At 32.7% G+C, this 22,698-nt stretch overlaps 1 protein-coding gene across 5 annotated transcripts in view; it reads left to right on the forward strand.

The window, feature by feature from the left end:
• Window positions 1–22,698, forward strand: part of pdm3 (POU-domain protein pdm3) — a 117,861-nt gene that overhangs the window by 75,094 nt on the left and 20,069 nt on the right. For 4 of the 5 annotated variants that reach the window (XM_090108486.1, XM_090108490.1, XM_090108489.1 and 1 more), the window contains 4 exons: window positions 15,004–15,133; window positions 16,923–17,096; window positions 18,840–18,980; window positions 19,167–19,662. In XM_090108486.1, the coding sequence (XP_089964612.1) occupies window positions 15,004–15,133; window positions 16,923–17,096; window positions 18,840–18,980; window positions 19,167–19,662 (941 nt within the window). The remainder of the gene's footprint in view (window positions 1–15,003; window positions 15,134–16,922; window positions 17,097–18,839; window positions 18,981–19,166; window positions 19,663–22,698) is intronic. The other variant, XM_090108488.1, reaches the window with a different exon arrangement.

Here is a 22,698-nt window from a genome sequence, read left to right on the forward strand (position 1 = left end):
ATGCTAACACTACGTTGATCTATTTATTCATTGTTGTTCATTTGTATTTTATTACTTATATTTTTGTTAACATACTCTATGAGTGGACGAAATGTAGCTCTATATTAATTAATAACTTTGCATTTGAATGTATTAATAATTATTAGTACATTCAAATGCAAAGTAGCTACAATAGACGGTCGTAATACAGTTATTTGGACAATACCTTATAAGAGGTCAATACAATTTGAGTACAGTGAAGTTGGTTTGTAAGATGGTATTATGTCTTTAAATTATAACACGGCGTAAGTGGATTATGTTTTTATGTAGAGGCTCTCAATTAAATAATTGCAATATGTATTTTCAGAATTGAATTGTACACGACATTCGTATAAAACTAACATGGAGAATATGCTTGGTAAAGAAATTATTTATTTTCAGAGATCGTGTGTATAAATTTGATTTAGTCAGAACAGGAGAACTGATACCTAACACACGAGTAAAATTATATTACCTATTTGGAATGTGTTCAGTAATACGCTGCATGCGAAATAAGCTTAATAATACGAATGTATATAAGTTTCTGAGATAGGTGGCGTAAAGAAAAATAAAGTTACCTGTATGTAACGGACATACATTACCGTCTTTACCATAGGGGCACAGGGGGCCAGTGCCCAGGGCCCCCCATCGTCTGGGGGCCCCCCTGGAGGAGATGTAGGACTGACAATTTTTCTCACATAAATCTCAAAATATTTTATTAAAAAGCAATACACTTTTCTCGTTGCCAGAACGTCAGATCATTTCAGATTTATTCGAATCAAAACATCTATGTATAGGAATAATTCGAGTGATTCGAACACCATTATAATTAACTTATCAGACATTTACTCGAATTATTTATTTACTTATTAACGTAATATAATATATTTTTACTTGAATTATTTTGGGAATTATGAAAATAACAAGTCTAAGATTACAGAATAGCATACAAGGGCGTTGTGACAAAACTTTAATCTCTGGGCCTCTAGACAAGTGGCAGAAACGCTAGAGAATAGAATCCGCTATTGATACTAATTGATATAAGCTTATGACGTTTTGCTAATGTTTCGGTCACACTACCAAGGACGACGACGACCACGACCAAAATTCCCATCCAGCCGAAATTTGGTAAAATTATTAAAAACACAATCTATACTTAATATTATAAAGCTGAAGAGTTTGTTTTTTTGTTTGAACGCGCTAATCTCGGGAACTACTGGTGCGATTTGAAAAATTATTTCGGTGCTAAATAGCCCACTTCTTTGGCAAGATTATAAGATACCAAAATCGTTGAATTACTCCATGACGTTATTATGATGCGACCTTGAAATTTTACTCTCAACGCGCCTAAAATATATTAAAATTTCCCAACCTTCTGTTACTAGGAAAAAATTTTTCCTAAAAGTCAATAGATAATATATAGGTTTTTCGTGATTTTTACAGAAACGGTAAGTTTTATCATATAACCACTTTTACCCAAATTGTAGATCATAAAATTATCTATACAAAAGAATCAATACATTATTTAATTTTACATTATTTACTAAGATACAGGCTCGGCCTAGTTTACACGATAATGTCCATAGTTTTAAGTATTGTGTTTGTATAAATTGAGTGGCATACACAGTGTAATTGAAGGTATGGATAAATAAAGATTTTTATTATTTATTATTTATTTATTATTTTCCTAAGATGTAGCTTCCTACCATTTTCTAAGATATAACGATTTATAAACTCATCCCATCCTTATAATATGCACACGTTTCTTAAATCACTTCACACCTAAATGATTTTATGATAAAACTTAGGTATCGTTTCAGTATAAATCGCGAAATCACCTATTTTTTTTTTTATTTATAACCTGGAATATGTTTTTTAATTCACGTACCGGAATGACAGTTATTTTTTTATTTTATTAATCCTTTTGTAATTAGTAATCCTTTGAACAATTTTACTAATTTTCTGCTGGATATGATATTTTGTAGTTTTTAAGGTCCTAGAATTTAGTGAACTCTGTTCACACCGGACCATTTCTATACGAATAGATGACAAGCGTTTTGACTTTTGCCATTTGCCTAGGCCTTGAATAAATTATGTCAATAACGCACGCGATAATTTTGATCAATATGAAACGGCTACGAAAGAAAAAATCCAGATGCTAATTGAAAAGATAAATTTGAAAAAGAGAAAGGTAATTTGAAAAAGTAATTCTTAAAATATTTCTTAATTAAATTTAATTTAAGTCAACTTTGGAGCGCCATTACAGCAGCAGCGTTTCAAATGAATTATATAAAAAAAATAAGGAAAAAAAGTTTCCTCAAAAGACCATATAATACAAGATTGGTCAGAAGTAACTTTTTTGTAAAATGTATAAAAAAAATGGAACATATTTCAATTGCCGGGGCCCTTGGGCCCCCAATTCTTGTGTGCCCAAGGGCCCCGGCATAGTCTAAGACGGCCCTGCGGACATACAATTAAAGTAAAAAGTGGGTCCCTTAGACCTCGCTTCGTCATGCATATCGCAGTAGCATTTAGCGATTGCTGATAATTGCGAAGTTGGAAAGTGTGCTGTTGTAGCTACAGTAGTCAGGTTGCAATGTGCTACTCTAAGTCAGTAGAAAATTGGGCATTTTATGGTTGTTTTCTATATAAAGTATATGAGATGTTTTTATGGTTGACTCTATGTGGAGGCTATGTCTATACTAATGTTAGAAAGAAATGGAATGAAATTCAGGAGATTGCATAATATGTAGAGTGAAATATTAGATGATTTATTGTATTTGATTCAATTCCATTTTTATTAGCATTTCGGAGGCATGTTACTTAGGTGCCTATTGGAGATAGTCGAACACACCCTGCTATATTTAGCTATAGACCCTGTTGAAGTAAATTCGTGTAGTTTCAGATTATTTAATTTGATACCTCATTCCTTAATTAGAAAAGATAAAAACAGCATTTTAACGACCATTGAATGTGTAGGCTAAAAAACAAAAATAAAAATATAATCATAGAATCAATTATAGATTCTTAACAAAATACTAGGAATAAAATTTAAGCATAATCTATAATTGTCCATAATTTCGACTCCCATAATATTAATAACATTCTTAATGTACGATGAAAAATTTGTAATTGGTGAAATCAAAGAATAACACGCCAACAATCAATTTCAACTAACTATTAAACAGAAAACGAATTCGGCTATAAAGAGTTCGATAAAATTACAAAAGAAATCAATAAAATAATTAAAATTTCTAATCGCACCAATTAGTGGGTGAATTTATGGTTTCGCTTATTAAGAGGTACCGAACGCATATGGCTCGGTTACAGATTAAAAACTACTTGAGAATGCGCGGGAAACATTTTTTTCTTAACAACAATGGTCGCGCAATTAAGTAATTATTCGTGTAAAAAAGTAATGACAAGATGTGAAGCGTAGGCACAATAGCGTGTTGAAGACAAAGAATCAGTAACTCGTCATTTAGCAGTTTTAATATCACCAATTTCTCTCGATTACTAAGACTTAACTAGTATTTGGTCGTATCTATTAAACTAATAAATTTATTCTTTCAAATCTTTAAAAATTATGATCGGAAATGTTGTACAATTTTAAAATATAGGGTTCATTTAACATTTTTTTGTAATGATAGATAAGTTATCTATTGATCAACTCAAGCTTTTATTAACATTACCCACATTTGCTTACGGCAATAGGCAATTGTAAAACACTATTTACAATCGCAATATCGCTCCATCGTATCATTATTTGAGTTAGTATCAACAGCATAGATAATGCATTTTATTTTTCCCGCGCTCACCTCCACAGAACAAATAAACGTAACCGACGACTCGCCGCGCGCTCATAAAAAGCATACATTTAACACCCCTCATATTTGCTGACAAGGAAGCGAAAGGGAAAAAACCAGGCATGTTCTAATTAGGTTGTCGAGTGAGAAAGGCATTCGTCAGCACAATAATAATTAACACAGGATGGTAATGAAGCGTGCCATAAAAACTAATTGGAGCTACTAGGAGGCTTGTCGCGAGGGTGCCCGCGCGATTTCGATTCGATTGACTAGCTATTGTTCAAAATTCAAAACGCTTGTAATTACGGATTTTATTGTATTTATTGTTATAATACTATCTAAAACTGTACGCATTAAGTGTGAATATAATATATTGTTGTTACACCATTTATAATGGCCATGTTTAAAAATGTTAAAACATGAAACGGAATTATTAATATTACTGCCTGTTATGTAATTTTGTGATTCACGGTTTGTTTTGCCTGACGACATCTATCTTGCAGTGTGACGTAACATTGCATCCATCATGATAATAGTTACGAAAACTTCTTACCTTCTAATAAGAAAACAAAAGAATCGAAAATATTTTCAAAATTAGCCTACATAAATGGAACTATGAAAACAAATCGATGAACGCTAATGCAGTAAACATCCAGCCGTGTTTTAAATCGAAAAGCCGGCGCGAACCGTCTATCAGCTAGTTGAAAAGGGAAATCAGTCAATAATGCACTAATTTCCCTTCCTTAATGGCTCAGTCCGGCCCTCTACTCAGACACTATTACGACACTGCAAGTTAGTGTATAATGAAATAACTTAGTTGATGGCGTGCTTTTAGTTATTTCCAATGTTCGATGTGAATGTTTGTTGGACGCAGTCTGCGAATACTTGGAGTGGATTTTGTTCAATTATTTTACGGGACACTTCGGTATTGTACTTTCATTGTTGACTTTACAGTAAATTAAGCGGCTGTTAGTGTTTTAAATATAGGTTAATATAAAATAAAGATGTTTAGTTTCATGAATTCAGTGCCGATTTAATGATTTAGAATTTAGATTAGCTCTGACGTTGCACCATGAAGAAAGACTTAACTACTTAAAAATGGACATACATAGGTAAACCTAGTTCATTACACATATTATATTAAAGCAAACTGCCTTAATGTAAAGAACGCATAAGGAAAAAGAAAAATTTATGAATTTTCATTTTATATAATAGCGCGCACATAATTTTCCTATCAACAATGACAAAAACTCATAACACCGGATTCATAACTCGGAATACGTGATTAGAAGAATTATATTGTATCAGGAGACCGTATTAAAGCACCATCATTACCTATCATTACCATGCATTAAGCTTTTTTGATTATCCCTAATTCGTATAAGTAAAAACAGAATTTTCCACATAATTGTACGATAGGTGTGACAGTCATTATTTTAATTGCGAAAGTCGCTACTAATTGTGGCTTACGTTTTTTTATGCCACGTGTTATTTATCGAAGTAAATGTATTATTTGAATACGCAAATTGTGTGTTTGATATGTTTATAATTTGTTGTTATGGTGTATTTTCTTTGTCTCTAATTAATGTTTTAGGTTCTTATGTGATTTGTTTTTGTTTTTAATAACTGTTACGGTAATAAAGTATATAATGGTATTAAATATACAAATGAACTTGACTACTTTAGAGAAAAAAGTAATATGAACAGCTCTAATTGCAAAAATCGTTATTTCTAAGAAAGTCGCCCTGTTGAAGTCAATATCTGTATATGCCTTCGTAGGCCTTCGTAAACGTGTACATAATTCATTACTTAAAAATTAATAACTCCATGAAAATTTAAAAAGTTATTAGTAGGTATCTGATTAAAGTGGTTATTTATTCTATACAAAACTTGAAGCTTATACTCTCAAGGGGCTGTCTAGAATTATTGAGTATTTGATTTAAACTTTGCTTCATTAGTTCGCGAGAGGCTTTTTATCTTTTTATGCATAATTAAGACTTTGTCAAACTTTTTCGGTAAAAATTAGCAGTCATATACGATAGCGATTCCATCCTAAAAACAAAATGCTTTCAAATTCAAGCTACAAAAACTCGATCGTTAAATAAAGGATTGGATACTTTCAATTACTTCAGATGTCCATTAAAGACTGAAAACAAACAAACATGAAAACGCGAGTATAATAGCATCAGTACAAATGCACGTAACAAATTATCCAGGGGGCGGTCATCACACCCGAAGCTACTTACCGGACCTACGCCTACTATTTTCAATGCTTTTTTACTTTCTTTTTTACGCCATTTTCCATGGTCCGACCGGGCGACCCAACCCACGCTGTTTTTTGTTTTTTTAAATCAGTAAATTGCATATTTGAAAAACTACTGCAGGCTTCGAGGGATGTCGATTGAACGGGCGCGCTTTGTGCGCGGTCAAATTTATATAAGGGGATTCTTTTATAAGACAAACATTCAACGAACGTTTTCGAATCTGTCTATATACCTACGGTACGCACGTAGACTCTCCGCCGAATATTTGAAACGCTTTTTGCGTTAAACCACAAGAATTCCGTTCAGATTTTTCGGTTGTAATAGTTTGGAGTTCGATAGACACGCTGTTTGGAACTCTATTTGCCTATTCTGAGTATATGAGCTATTGTTCTATTGACAATTATATTCAGATAGATTCTGGCACACTGATGCAGGTAAGTTTAATAAAATTACAAACAAGAAAACATTCAATAGTTATTTAATTGAAAGAATTTATACGTAGAGTCACAGGAACATAATATTTTCTTATCTTATATATAAAATTCTCGTGTCACAATGTTAGTCTGCATACTCCTCCGAAACGGGTGGACCGATTCTCATGAAATTTTCTGTGCATATCGGGTAAGTCTGAGAATCGGCCAACATCTATTTTTCATATGTACCACGGGCGAAGCCGGGGCGGACCGCTAGTAATATATAAAATTCTCGTGTCACAATGTTAGTCTGCATACTCCTCCGAAACGGGTGGACCGATTCTCATGAAATTTTCTGTGCATATCGGGTAAGTCTGAGAATCGGCCAACATCTATTTTTCATATGTACCACGGGCGAAGCCGGGGCGGACCGCTAGTCATTGTATAAATAAATGAGTAAAAATCTTAAATAAATAATTTATTACTTCATTCAAGTATCATGGCTACTTGACCAAAATGAAAGCACAAATTCGTGTGCTTTTTAAAAAGTAATCTGCCACCCCCATAAACGATTCCCAAAATCAATACAGCCCTTATAGTTCGATAATTGCGTTACCCTAATTCGATTTAAAATTAAAATTAAACGTACTCAACTATACTAAGCAATTGAGTGAATTATGTACTCGTGCCGGAACCCCACCGTGCGCGGGCGCAATGTTGAGTGACCTCGATAATTACATTTATGCGTACTCGTTGACATAAGTAGTTGATAATTGGAATTTAAATTTTGTATTGCGATTGACCTCCACTGTTAGAGTGTTAACACAATGCTTAGAGCTTTTAAAGTATTTGAATATTTTGTGTAATCATTCATGCAAATGTAACCATTTTTAAGCGTTTCAAGTTTGCTTATAATAGAAGATATTTATTGTATTAAAGTAATTATAGAACTAAACATTCTGAAAGTACTAAAATTTATTAAAATAAATCCAAAAGTTTGTATGCAAATAAAAATGTTTCCTTTTAAAAACAAGTTCGACGGAAATTTATATGCGACGCCAGCAACCACAAGTCAAAATTAGTTTAGTTTAAAAAAGTTTTGTTTTATAGTATAACTAGCGGTCCGCCCCGGCTTCGCCCGTGGTACATTTTTACGTTTTCCGGGATAAACGGATACCTACGGATCCTATACGGATTCGGAAGAATCCCTCTAAGTAATGGTAAAAGATATTTTGAAATCGGTCCAGTAGTTTTTGAGCCTATTCAATACAAACATACAAAAATACAAAGGTTTCTTCTTTATAATATTAGTAGTATAATATCCGTAATATGATATTTATAATTTTATATTTCTCGTATCCAATTAATTAAGTATTCTAACACATAACTAAATGATGCAAATCGTCAGTTTTCTTCCACATTTCCCCCGAAACTGCGTCACTGGAACGCATTAAGCCAGAGGAATGATAGCTATTATACCCAATATCTAATCAGTCCTCCAATTTCCGAATATACGGGTAAAGAGAGTTAGTCACATTAGAGGGTAAACAAAAATCTACGCTGATCAGTCCCCTGTAATCGATTTACCGGCCGATAAACGGTAGGTAATTGATGGGAAATTACGAAATAAATGAAAAGTTATTATTGAATTTTATTTTGAATCAATGGCAAATGCAGGCCGCCCTAGCAACATCTGTCGTTGTTACCACCCTTTGATTATGGAAGTGCTTTTATTTGTTAACTTCGTGAGATGGTTAGTAGTAGAGATGTTATTGTGTTATATCATTTAATTTCGATATGACAGATTTTTAAAAGGTTTGTTTATTAAAAACAAAAATCTGCCATAATACAATATTTTGTTTTACAAAAATAATAAGTTTAGGAGAGATTTATTCTTTTGGTTTTATATGAAGAAAGCTTTCAAGACCTCAGTGTATTAATCAAAAATAAATTTATGTTTTTATTATGTGAGCTTGAATTGTATGTTTTATTGTAGTCATCCAAATCCGCATTATTTTTGCTTTTTTATAAAAATGTATCAATATACTACTATCATCCAATACAACATTTATTTATTGATATTAGTAAATTTACGCAAACCACTTCATCTAACAAAGCTCATAGTTTTAAAATCATAAAACAAAGTCAAACAATTCAATAAAAAATTGATAGTTACAAGTAAATGTATTTAAACCCGGCGCAAACAATACAAAATAGCGGTGACGATGATACACCGGCTTCAAAAGTTCCCCAATATGACATTTCACGCGTCGATTCACATGATTTAAGAATTTAGGTGTAATGCATACATGCGGATGGGCTGTGCGCTCCGTGTGTAAGTGCCTTATAATCGGAATCATACATTTTTTTCAAATAAAACTAAAAAATCATAATCACCACACATTATAACATTCTATACGTTTTAAATATAACTGAAAAATCGAAATCGCACTTAACCTGATTTATCAATTTTTTTCTCGCAAGCTAATTATGATTTATAGTTGCTGCACTTGAATTCGATAAAATATGAAACATAATTAAATAGAGTCTTAATTGCGTGCTAATTAGATTTATTTTTATTCACCGAGATATTTTTATCATTCATTCAGTTATAGAAATACACGCGAATCCTAAATATTACGTCATCTGTGTTTCAATTAATTTTTCTCATCCGTTGTCGTTTCGTACACGAATCGAGTGCGCGACACCGGAGCTCCCGACTGCATAATACATCGCCATACACTGTTACTGTACGTCCGACTTTAATTATATATCTGCTACAATTTCGCCTTTTTTTCGAGTATTTTTCACAATTCCTCTCCCCAACCTCCCCCCGGTCACCCTGTCGAACGGTCAGTTTAAAAAAACGCTTATGCGTGTGTGTAACGGATTGTGTTTCGCAAGAGAGGCGATCGGCCGCGGCCTGCGCGGCGATGCCGGACTTCTCAACTCGCACTTGACACTGCAAGACAATTAACTGTGATAACGAGCCTAGAACGCCTAACAATAACACACTTAGACATTTTAATGCAATTAAGCTTGTAGAATACGACGACGAGGGACCGATAAGCCTCGCTCAACTTTTCCTGTAACAGGCTGTTATTTCACGATTTAAAATCGCTTCTCAACCCGTTAATGACGCGAGTACAAGTGCAGATCGGCGGCTCCGTTCGGCCGCGGACCAATCTATTTAATAACCCCCGCCGGTGACACCCCGCCCGGCGGCCATCGCCAATTTTAACCCCCCACGTACCCCCTAGCACCCGCCCTGAAAAAAATCCGGAGCGTTTTAAAATTAATGAGTAAAAATCTACACACACATCCGCGCGGACAAGTATGCGTGTGTGCCCGCGCCCGATAATACCCACTTTGCGGCCAAATAATGACGCGTAATGTACTCGCAGAATCGAGGCGCTCTAGCGCTCTGCGCGCTTCAGACGGAATCCGTGATCGGCGAGCCTTTTCCATTAGGACCAACTATCCGAGAAAAAAATGGAGTACAAATTGAAAATTCGACGGTTCGGGCGCGCTAATTCCGGCCGAAGCGGCGCCGCGGCACGGAGCGAACGCAGTTAGATAACATTTGTAGAGGCGAGGGGCGGGGGGGTGTCGCCCCTACGCAACGCCGTTTTTATTTTGGCCAGCCTTTGCCCCCATACCCCCTTCGTTCGTCCAACTTCATCTGAATAATTACTGATTTTTTCGTGTACCGCTGATTATTTCGAATGTTATTTGCTGGTGATAATTTTTCTGCTGGTCCGTTTGGTCCGCTTCGGTCAGCTACCTTCTCATTTTTCATTCGGGGCATAAATATTCAATGCGAGTTTTATGTGTCTAACTCATATTTATATTACTTCGCCGGTCAGCTTCACTTTGATAAAGAATCAACCACACGAACCGATTCGCTCTACACTCTTGAAAAAAAGTGAATATCGCAAATGGCATTGCAATTTCAAAAGTATCTAAAATAACAACAAAATATTCTGGAAAAAAATAACTATTTATCATCACATACATTTAATAAATTTAATATAGGAAGCTATAAGTGCGGCCTCATAAAAGCTCCACTACCAAAAGCTGTCGACACAACAACCTATTTCTAAAGGGGCCAGATTTGCAACATACAGTGCAACCTCGATATAACAAATCTGAAGGGAACAAATAAATATTCGTTATATCAAGTAATTCGTTGAACTGAGGTTCGTTATGTTGAGGTTAGGTTGGTCTAAAATTCGTTATAAAGAGGTCTTTTACGTTTCTGATCCATTTCAACTAGAATTTTTAACAATAGTGACGAGCAGCAGTGTTCACATTACTTTCCAATTTAAATTAAACAAAAAATGATCGTTTTACGAGCAAAAGCATGTCGAAACCTGTCGCGACATGAATCACATACTATGAGATTAAGAATCATTACATTGGTTGGAACTTTATATAAAGGTTTTGGGTTGACGAAATTCGTTAATTAGAGGTATTTATACTTTTCTTGATAGTTAAAAATTCGTTATAAAGAGGTTGTTCGCAAAAAATGTTCGTAATGTAAAGGGATATTTTGTATTGAATCTTATGGACAATTCAAGGGGATTACGAAAAATTTGTTAAATCGAGGAAATCGTTATATTGAGGTACGTTATATTAAGGTTGCACTGTATTATACGAAAGCTACTTATAAGAAAAATAAAATTTATAACAAAAAATGGGCTGTTAAAATTTCTTCGAATTTATGTTATTGTTACCGTTCCATGGTAACATCTAGTCCGGAATCTTTCCACGATCATTATATTTAATTAATCGAAAACGCTAACACCCAGACAAATTGAAAATTGGCTGTACGAATTCTTAATGTTAAACTTTATTATAAATTTATTACGTTTATAGATTACAGATCACTAATATCTACTAAAAAATTAATAACTAAAATCGCATTTCGCAAACACATAAAATACATCTTATCTCCCACGAGAGTTGCAGAACTTATAACAAGTTTCGTGCACCGCGAGCGAAAGCTCAAAAAATTAAATAAAACTGAAATGCTAATCGAAAAGTCTAATTATTATGCTTATTCGACAAGTGACAAGTCGAGCCGATGGCGATCGCTTTGGCAAGGATTTCGGGCGACCGCCCTCCACCCACCGGGCCGCATTTTTTCAAGCCACCACTAAAGGGGTTGATTTTTTAAACTGATGACGCGCTTTCATTCCGCGCTGTGCAACTCAGCGCGCGGCTGTATGTGTGCCGTTCTTTGATAAATAAATAAAAAAATAAAAAATATGAACGCTTCGCTGATAGTGCCCGTGTTCTCCTTACTCCGCGGTATCTAACGCAACTTTCATAGAAACTTTTACGCGCGTTCGCAGTGAGAAAAGTGATACTAATAACTTTTTAATTGTAACAAATACATATTGATACGATTTGTTTATTCGCGCGTTAGACGGTTCATCGGACGGTAGTGTGTTAACGTAAAGGCGATATAATTTGGACGAAGTTTCGGCAAAGTTCAAAGTTTTCAGCGGCGGCACGTGTTGCGGAAAATTCGGAAAATTTCGCCAACAATGCAGCAAGTTACGGGAAAAGTATAGACGTAGAAAATTTGCTGAAATAACTAGATACTTACATTAAGTGCGGAGAGAATGACATTGTCCTTTGTAAGTATTTTAAAATTATGTTAATTAATGTAACTTTTTCTATAAAAATATAAATTGAATCAGCCGTATGGTAATAAAGTAGTTGTGTTTTAATTCAAGTTATTATTTTATAATTATTCATTATTATTTGTGATTTAACCACTCAAAAATACTTAATTTAATAATAAATTGATTTTTCAATTAATTTATTACGCAACATATTATTATCAAGAAACTATTAAATATTAATTAATTAGTGAAGTTATTTCTTTTAAAGACGTTCATGATACAACTATGACGCTCTGTTTTACTAAAGAAATTTGTTTTCTGTAACCATAAAAACAGTATGAACCATGGAAAATAATTATTTTAATATCCTGCTATATGTAAAATAATTAAAAAAATATAATATTCTTACGACTTAAGTAACTAACATCACACAAACGAATAGTGTTTGACTCTTTAATTAAAAACACACATAAATATTATATATGCATAATTAACTTTTAGACAACAATATACTTTATTATATTTCCAAGGCTTATATTAATTACAGATAATAGCAGCAATCGTTAGTTATTAGATATTAATAATTATACTCGTATCGATAAAATTTTATCTTAATTTCCATAATCATTCATCTGTCTCACATTACTGCTATTGAAATTATTATGATGGAAATTGATAAATAGGTAGCAATTAAACTGTGTGGTTTCTCGGCGTTTAAAGATGAAAGTTATTTTTTATTTTATGAATATCTAGACAAAATGTCTTAGGTATCGAATATTTAAGTAAACATTTTCATATGAGAGATTTTTTTTTTATAAATTTTCTTAAATGAACTCAATTAGGTACTTATTACAATTATACATTACAATTTCGAAGAAAAATTATTAAAAAATTAAACAAGGAAAAGTTTTTTACAATTAATTAAGTAGGTGGGTAACTACATAAATTTTGGGAATAATTGTTATTTTTTGCTCATGTTGTTTTTACAATATCATTTGGTTGCTAAATTAACAATTTAGGTAATATTCATTTTTATGTGAAGCTATTAGAAACGAGGAAGTTTAATTTAGTTTAGTTTAGATTTAGATTAAGTTTAATTTACTATTTATGTATTAAACAAAATATCACTTAATTCCAAACCAATTGTTATTTTTATTGTCATAATATTATGGGAAACATCTATATATCATATCATATCTCATGAAATTCTCAGATATAATTACAGTTAGGTTTATTTATATTTTCCTTGTACCTAATTCAATAAGGTACCTATATTAAACGACTAAGTATAATTATGAAAAACCAGTCACCATTGGGTTTTATACACATAATTTAAGATTTAATTATGGTTATAATATTACTGTAACCTTACGAGAAACTATTAATAAAAACATTTTACTAACGAGGAAAATGTGAACAACAAAATACTTTTTGTAAAACAAAATGTATAAAAAAATAAATCGTATCTTATATTTTATACGCCAAAATATATTTCAAAAAGACTATTGTTAGTATTCGATTTAGATCTATTGGTTTATCATATCTTTGATTGCAAAGCAATAATAGAATGGCATTATAAATGTGTATAAAACTTTAAGTTAAATCAAAATTTTAATAAAATTAAGGTTAATCATTATAAATCATACGAAGATCGTACAAAAATACTAAATATGGCGTTCAATTCAATCGACATTTCTAGAACCTGCAAAGGAAAGGAAATAAATACAATTTGACCACGAAATGCTTTTAAACCACCTGTTACTTATACTTTTAGCTAAGTCTCTTACGACGATGTTAGCATTTAGTTGCATTCAATTCGTTCTATTTATTTTAACGCGTAGCTTTGCTTTTTCACGCTTTGGTTTCTCCCTTTTCAATTCCAACAGTCTTGGTAGATTTTTTACAAAGTAAAATCTCCTGCATATTTTCTAACAAGTAATTAGTAACGGAATCTGAGACAAAATGTTCACCTAATTGTTTAACAATAAGATTCGTAGGGGTAATTGCATGTTAAATAAGGCTAGAAAAACATATACCTATCTTCTATTTCCTTATACCTATGTATCTATTAATCGATTATAAATATAAATCTTTTTAGATAGGTTCATGTTTATGTTAATGAGAATTCAATTATCTGCGGCAGTTAACTCCATGATGATTAATAATCACTACATAGTATAAAACAATGTCGCTTTCTCTGTCCGGGTCCCTATGTCCCTTTGTATGCTTAAATCTTTAAAACTACGCAACGGATTTTGATGCGATTTTTTTTAATAGATAGAGTGATTTTGGATGAAGGTTTTTGTATAATTATATAAAATATAATATGTATAATTTATTAGGTTTTAGTCAAAGCAGGCGAAGCCACGGGTGGAAAGCTAGTAATTTATAAAACATAGGATATCAATAAAAAGGACGCAATACTTATGCTTTTAATCCATAGTTATATATAGTTAGTTATATATAATAAAAATAAATAAATAAAATAAGATGGTATCCTATAAAATAAACACTTTGTTTGAACAATAGATCTTCCCTTACCATGTAATTCTCACTTAAATACCTATTAATCAAATCGTTACGTTTTCATTACTTGCATACATATCTCTGCTAATAATTACTATTGTCATAATAATTTTATTGTAAATACTACACATTACGAGATAGATTATCCCAACAACCTACACATATAAAAAGAATTATGTACAGAGTTTTTTCTTCTACATTGCCGAGTCATTTTACCATACCTATAGGTACCTTTTAAAATTGAATCTATTGATTGAACTATATAGGTATATGGTGTTGTGTAACGGAACCTACCTTAATAGTAATAAGCAAAACCTTCCCAAATAACACGCAAATTACCCAGCAGGCGGAGTCGGACCGGGAAAGCGGCGCGAGTTCGCCGGAGGGCGGCGGGCCGCGCGCGCAGGTAGCCGAACCGCGCACGCCGTCGCCGCGCGCGCGCACGCCGCACCAGCCGCACTTGAATGGCTCCAGTGAGTTCGTACTGCTGCTTCTTATTAATTATTACCTTAAGTAGATTAATTAATAAGCTGATCTTTAAGATCGTAACATTCATATTTTCTTAAAAGAAAACTCAAATCTAAGATAACCTAACCAACTATAAGGCCCTTCTAATTCTTGAAAAACTGCAATCCTAAGATAAACTAACCAAGTATTTCTTAGTTATATCTTTAGTAGATTAACAATTTTCATTCTGATATTTATCATCAAAATTATAAGACTGCAAACCTAACCTACCTTATATAATTATGTATTGTACCTAACTGATGTTCAAGATCATAAGAGTCCTCCTTATCTAAAGAATGAAAACTGAAAACCTAACAGCCTTTCCTTATAAGTAGCTTACAGAGCTGATGACGTTCACGTGAGAGCTTTTTATCATTAGAAATAAAATTGCAAACGCTTTAACATATTTTTTTGTGCTCTATCGATATTGCTAGGTCAGTAAACTATTTAAATAATACTATCTATAGATAATATAAAACTGTTATTTCTTAAGGGAATAAGAGAGGATAGACCCCCACTTTGACATTTAAATTTCCCATATTGCTTTTCTTATAATGAAAATCAATAATCTTCTAAATATAAATTCTATCGAATCAGATCTCCAAGATCGTTCCCAGAATTGTATTGCACACAATACACATACTTGAACATTTACGATATCCTGTGTACCTAATTGGCTAGCGTCTGATGACATTGATCGTTTACCAGTCTCCTAAATATTATGAGAAATGTATCTAATCTCTACTAATCCGTGTAGTAACTACTTATGCCAAAAATTTATGATAATGACAATTTTGTATGATTCAATTGAGTATTTTCTTATCACTATTATAATATTAGTAATCTTTATTGATTAATTATTGTAAACCGTAATTTCTTACATTAGTTGCAATAGATATTGCAGTTAAATGTCAGGTTTAGAAAATGACATACTCGTACCTACCACTAAATACAATTTTTTCGTGACAATTTCCCTTTTTTTATTACTCCAATAATAATATAAGACGAGATCTAAAATTGTCACTGCTATTATATTGAGTTTTTGTAGAAATAAAAGACCTTTATTCTTTAAAATAAATTTTAACATGCCCTGGGTTCTGTCGAACTTAAGATTAGACTATTGTTAAGCGATTCCTATTGGTATGATAATCTATTTTGAGTTTCAGTCATGTGCAATACCTAGAGATGAAATGCTGCAAAGGCGTAGAGTTCTATATTCAATATTAATTGTCATAAATTTGCTATATTATGCACCTGAATTTTTTAGAAGCTTTTAAATCCTCTGTGGGCTAATTTAATACAATCAGTTATGAAAAAAACAACTTTTAATCTAAAAATGTTTTATTCTGGTTAAATGTTACGCGCTAAATTTCTATGCAATTTTAGAAGCTGATAACAATGCAATGCTAGTAAATAACTACAATAAAAAAAAATATGTGTGCGTATTTTTAATAGACTAAAATAAATTAACGTCCGCTTCTATTTTAGTTATCTAAACTAAACTCACATAGATCAATTATTTTCTAAACAACGTACTTCCACTACAGTTTCATACAAAATCCCGTCACCCAAACGCATCATTCAAACATAACCATTGATTGCAATGGCGTCGATGTTCCAAAACCTAGCCAACATGCCCCTTTAGAACACAGAAATGATAAAAAAACTATTTACAAATTACAACAGTTCCACACCAAATCCCTTAACCCAATCAAGTCATCGATCATACCATATTAACATTAGTCTCGATTGCAGTGGCGTCGATGTTCCAAAACCTCCAGAACCTGGCGAATATGCAGCAAGGCATGCCGATGTCACAGCAGCAGATGTCACAACAAATGTCCCAACTGGCGGCCAACCTGCAGGGCCTGACGTCCATGCCCAACCCGGTCATCAACTCGCCGCTCAATTTGAGCGTTAGTGCACCAGGTTAGGAGCTATCATATCATATCTATTTTTAATACTTATAATAAGAAAGGTTTTGTGAATAAAAACAGAAGAACTAGCTAATTCATTTTTAATGAAATCTTTTATCAGTTACTGAAAGACGTAGGCTTTTAACCCCAATTCCGATTTGAACTATAGGAAAATGTAAAGAATTATGTTAGTGTAAGACTTATTTATTTAATAAGCACAAATAGTAGATTATGAAGGTCTATATTTTATATCTAAGAATCAATAATACCTACGCATTGCGATAACTATTAAAAAAAATCAGAAACTGTTCAAATTATTTAAAAACATTAGTCAAACAAAATAATTGTAGTCTATTTGTTTGAAAAATATATTTTTATTAAAAATCCAAACTTCCTTGAATTTTTTAAATATGTACATTGTAACACAAATACGTTGATTAATTACAAAAAGCTCGTCAATTACGGCACGTAGAATTCGTAAAATCCCTTAATTCTAACATTGTCAAAATTTTCAGGTATACCAAGTTTAAACGCAATTAATTTAAACCAATTTCTGACCTCTCTCTCTCTCAACGGTCCCTCGCACAGATCCTATTTTAGTAAAAACTGTTACCTTTTAGCTCGCTCTTAGGTTTTCAGCGCGTCAAATAGCCCACTCAACGGCGAGGGTTAACCACTAATTAGACAGATTGATATAATAAGCGGGACACGGTTTGTGCATTAAAACTCTTAACTCGAAAATCACGTGGCTAGTAATTAGGTGATTACCGAATCCAATCGATTAATGAAACCAAGATAGCGGCCCGCGAGCCCTCCCATTAAATCTATGCCGTAATGGATGAAAAAACCTATTTAAATAATGAGTATAATTACATGTTTTTTCACGAACGCACGGTTACGACTGTTGCGGTATCATTAAGAGTTTTATTGTCTTAATAGACCTAATTATACATTTTTTTCGGCTCTTAATTGATGCGCCGTAGGAAAGAGCATTTATTACAAAATGTGAAATGTCATGGTTTAAATGAATACGTTATGTTAATACCGAATTTAACGTTAAAGCATGCTCGTAATGTTTTTTTAGATTTTTCGTGGGGTCGTTTTGTTCGCGGTAAATTAGTCTTGCTCGGTTGCCGATAGATTCGTGTGATTTCCTATCATTTTATTGTCTTCGTGGAGATCGGCATCTTTGTAATTACGATATTATTTTATTGTTTATAATCATAAGGAATAGAAAGTATTTATGGGCACGATTGTTCCGACAGTGTTACCGTGACAGATGCGTACCGCTAAGATAAAATATTATATTGATTGATACATTAGAATAGAAGTATTTGGTAGGCAAGTTACACAATTAAACAATTTGTGCGAATGGTAACACGATTTTAGTTACGGACTACGGTATATTGTCATAAAGCAACGGTACTTTGATTATATTTAATTGTATTAGCCAAGTTGTAAAGTTTATTGTCTTTTTGACGATAAAATTCATCGGTTGTATAAAATAACGTGTTAATATTAACATGTTACGTACCTTCATCATGCGATAACATAACCATCAAATTAAATTAATTGTTTTCTGATTTAGAAAACACAATTTTTACACTTAAATATTCAAAGCTTATAATTTATAATCATAGTGCTATCTTGACCATATTTAACTATTCTAAACTTAAACAATATTTTATAATACTAGTCATAATAAACACATTCCATAAAAAATCATAAAAAACAAACCTTATGTCTTGTCCCATAGGGATGGGATCGCCAAACCCAGTGAGCAACAACAACATGCTGCCCCCAGCGATGCCGTCGCCCATGCCACAACTGATTCTGGCTTCAGGTCAGCTCGTCCAGGGCATCCAGGGCGCTCAGCTGCTTATACCGACCTCACAAGGTAATACAGTGATATTTATTACATGTCTACAAAAGTTTCATTATTTACTATTCAATTTGATAGAAAGAAAGAAGCCGATAATATACTAACGAGGTTTATTGTAAGAAATAGATCAATAACTTTCTGGGTATATGCTGAAACATTAAATAGCATGATGTTTCAAATGCCTTTCTTTTTCTTTAACAGGAATAGCCACGCAAACGATTCTCACGATACCGGTCAACCACGTGAACTCGAACGATCAAATGGTGAACTTAGCACTGAACAATGGCCAAGTGGTGTCCACGTCGCTCGCCAACCTCCAAGCGATGGCCCAACCTCACCAGCTCCTCAACTCCAACCCGCAGCAAACGCAAAACATTCGACCGAACATGTTAAACCCGACCCTGTCGAACGCGCTCCTGAACCCCGGCTTGCCAAACTTCTTATCCAACGGTGCGACAAATGCCCAAGAGTTGCTCCAGGCGTTACAGCAACAACAGCAGCCGCAAGGCAATCACAACCTTCTGCAGACGGTGCAACAGAACAATATGCCGCAGCAGATGCAAGGGCGGCGATCGTCGTCGCCCCGACCGGACCGGCATTATAAGGAGAGAGAAAACTTCGAAAGGTTCGCAGGCGGATCTAGAGATAGGAACGAACGGGAAAACGCAGGCGCAGCGGCAATGAACAGTATTAATAGGTAAGTTTAATTGAAATTTACAATCAAACAAAGTTACTTTGGTATTTATAACAGGTTATAGATATTCAATATTGTAAGTGAAAATAACAGGTAATTTTTCAAATTCGCAAATTGACAATAATTCGAGAATCGAGACGTCCTATTTGGAAGTATTAAAATCACATTCTAAAATAAACTGAAATTTTCAGACGCGTACTAATTAATCCAATCAAAACTAAAACTATTTTCCGCCTAAACTTAACGTTCCAATAATAAATATTTACGCAAGCAATTTCGATATCAAATTTTTTTAACGAAAATGTGGAATGGAGTCGTTGAAATACCAGTACATTCGTTCGAGTGGTCGGACCACCACAGTCATAATCCAAGCTTATTTCTGTTATGTTTTATCGGTAGATAAAGTTGGCGTGGGTGCAATGACAAATGTTAGTTGTAATTATGTGACAATGAGTGTAATTACTCGGCCGACACACGGCGCGTGTGTGTGTTTAATCAACGGTTGTCCGTGTAGGCATTAAATGGAATTTGAAAGGGTCTGCGAATTACGTCTTTGTGTGTAGAGACTGCAAGTATCACTGTGGCAGTTTCTTGCTCATTCATATTCGTGCAGTTACCGGTTACGTATTGTTATACATATTACATAGTCTATGCAATTGGTGATCGTTTAATAGAGGAATTAGAAATTATATTTTCTAGCGTTATTAAATTAATTTTCTTATGCAGTCATGGGAGCTATTACAGCTTTGCTATAAAGTTATTACAATTTATGACTCATATTGATAAACGATTAAGCTGTCACAATTAGAACGATTAAATTTCTAGTTACCTACATTAGTGCTTATAAAAATGAAAAAGTCATCAAGTAGACTTAAAGTAAATAAATGGTACCTACATTCCTAATATTATTATTTTAAATATAGGTAGGTACGCGCGCGAGTTGATTGCTTCTAGCTATTTTTATTTGATGTACTTAGATCTAAACATTACGATTTACGTGAAAATTTTTAAAACATACAAAAACAATATAACAATATCCAGTTGTTCCTTATTAAAATACCACAATAATTGGTAAACGTATAACTTAACAATATTTTCTAGTTCAGTTCTAGAAAAAGTATCAATTATGCAGTCGTTAAGACATTGTTTCATTTCAACATAATAAGATAAACAAATACTGTAAACATTTTAATACAATTCAATCGCAACGGCCTCTAAGTTTAAAAGGCTTAGAGGTTTATCAGCAAAACTCATATTGCTATTAAAGCATAAATCCTACACACGAATGTTGTTACACGCAAAAAGGCCTAATTTTTTAGACTATGTTAATTATAAATTGAATGACAAGCGAGCGACATGCAACTAAATTATTAGCATATTCATTTACTTTAAACGAAAACATTCTAGATGAATATCTCTTTGTGGAGTTTGCTTGTTACTTATAAAAGCAACAACATAATTAAACCGTAAGGAATTTTATGACTTCCAATAAATATAAATGCTTTTTGTGAACTGCAAATAAATTGTTTTTTGATATTATCTAAATGGTCGTTTTAGGTTATAGCATTTTAAATGAAATTATCTGACAGTTATGTTTCAAGATATTCACTTAACTTTATGGGAACTTAGAAACTAACAAGATTAATAGGTAAAAAATCGAATATTCTCTTAAATTAATATATTACCTTTACCGTTTATGAACTATCCTAGACAACAGTTAAATAATAAGATTATAACAATGAATCAGACATTGAATAATTTATATTAATTAATATTTAATACCTTATTGATTTGTGTCTTTGTGATAAAAATGTCGATTGAATCGAACATTAGTGCGTATAATAGAACCTTTTTAGTTATTAATTTATCATTTAATTTAATTTAATCTAATTTACCAGTAAAATTAGTATTAAAACTTAATTTATTGTTATTCTCTACATTTGCAAAACACGAAAGAATCCTCTTAATTAGCTACACTTTTCACAATGACTGATTCTACATGAAATAGATCATATTGTAACATGAATAAATACAAAATATTAATCAGTCGCATGTATCTTGACGCCGCGGACGTAATAAGGAAAAACCGAGTCGCTCTACAATTATCTATCATAATGAGGTATTTTATGCTAATTATAGGCAGGATGTACATCGCTTGATATAATTACATAATCTACACGAATCATTTTCTGGTTATGATCGTGCGGAAAAGGACAAACGCAGTTTACTGTATCTATTGCGGTATTGAAGAATAGTGAATAGTGATTTTAGACACCTAATTTATTTTAGTTATTACTAGATTGAACTATTGTATCATTTTTCATTTATGTTAGTAGATACAACGTCTTCATATTTATCAATAGTGAGTCAATCCAAGACCATGCTAAGTGTAGAGTAGAAAACGACAAACGTTTAATTAATTAAATAATTAAGTAAATCGTGTTGAATATTCCTAATTTATCGCCTTACATAAGTAAATACTAACTTATACTAGTTTATTGCACTACAAGTCGTATTCAATTAAAACACAGTATATATACATGAATTCAAAAGGATATTTTCAATTACGAAAGCGCATTAACAAGGTGCTAGAGATCGCATTATGTAAACAATAATTACAAGTTTGTTAATTAAGAACGAAAGATCACAAAATACTTGATATTTTTAAAGAGCAAGAGTCAATTATTCTCGGTATAACGCGCTTAGTACCTAATGTATTAAATGTTATCAAATGGTACTCCAGTTAATGCAATTAAACACACATAATAATTATCCTTACTAGAAATACTTGTTTACAATCTAATATAACTTGTTTGTTATCGAGATATGCGTGTGTTATAATAATGACATATCAAGGACCGGAACGCTATTGAATTTATTTTATGCAAGTAAAATGCATGTTGTGTGCGTTTTTAGGAAAAATGTTTATGGTGAGCTTTTTATTGAAAACCGAGCGATATTAAATATATTTTATATAAATGACTTTATATAAGATGAACTAACTACGTGTTGTTGTTTGTATAGGTACGTATTGTTGTG

The sequence above is a fragment of the Colias eurytheme genome, chromosome 13 (genome assembly GCF_061535395.1).
Source record: "Colias eurytheme isolate Ceu_HAF_F1 chromosome 13, ilColEury1 Martin Lab GWU primary, whole genome shotgun sequence".
NCBI classification, from domain to species: domain Eukaryota; kingdom Metazoa; phylum Arthropoda; class Insecta; order Lepidoptera; family Pieridae; genus Colias; species Colias eurytheme.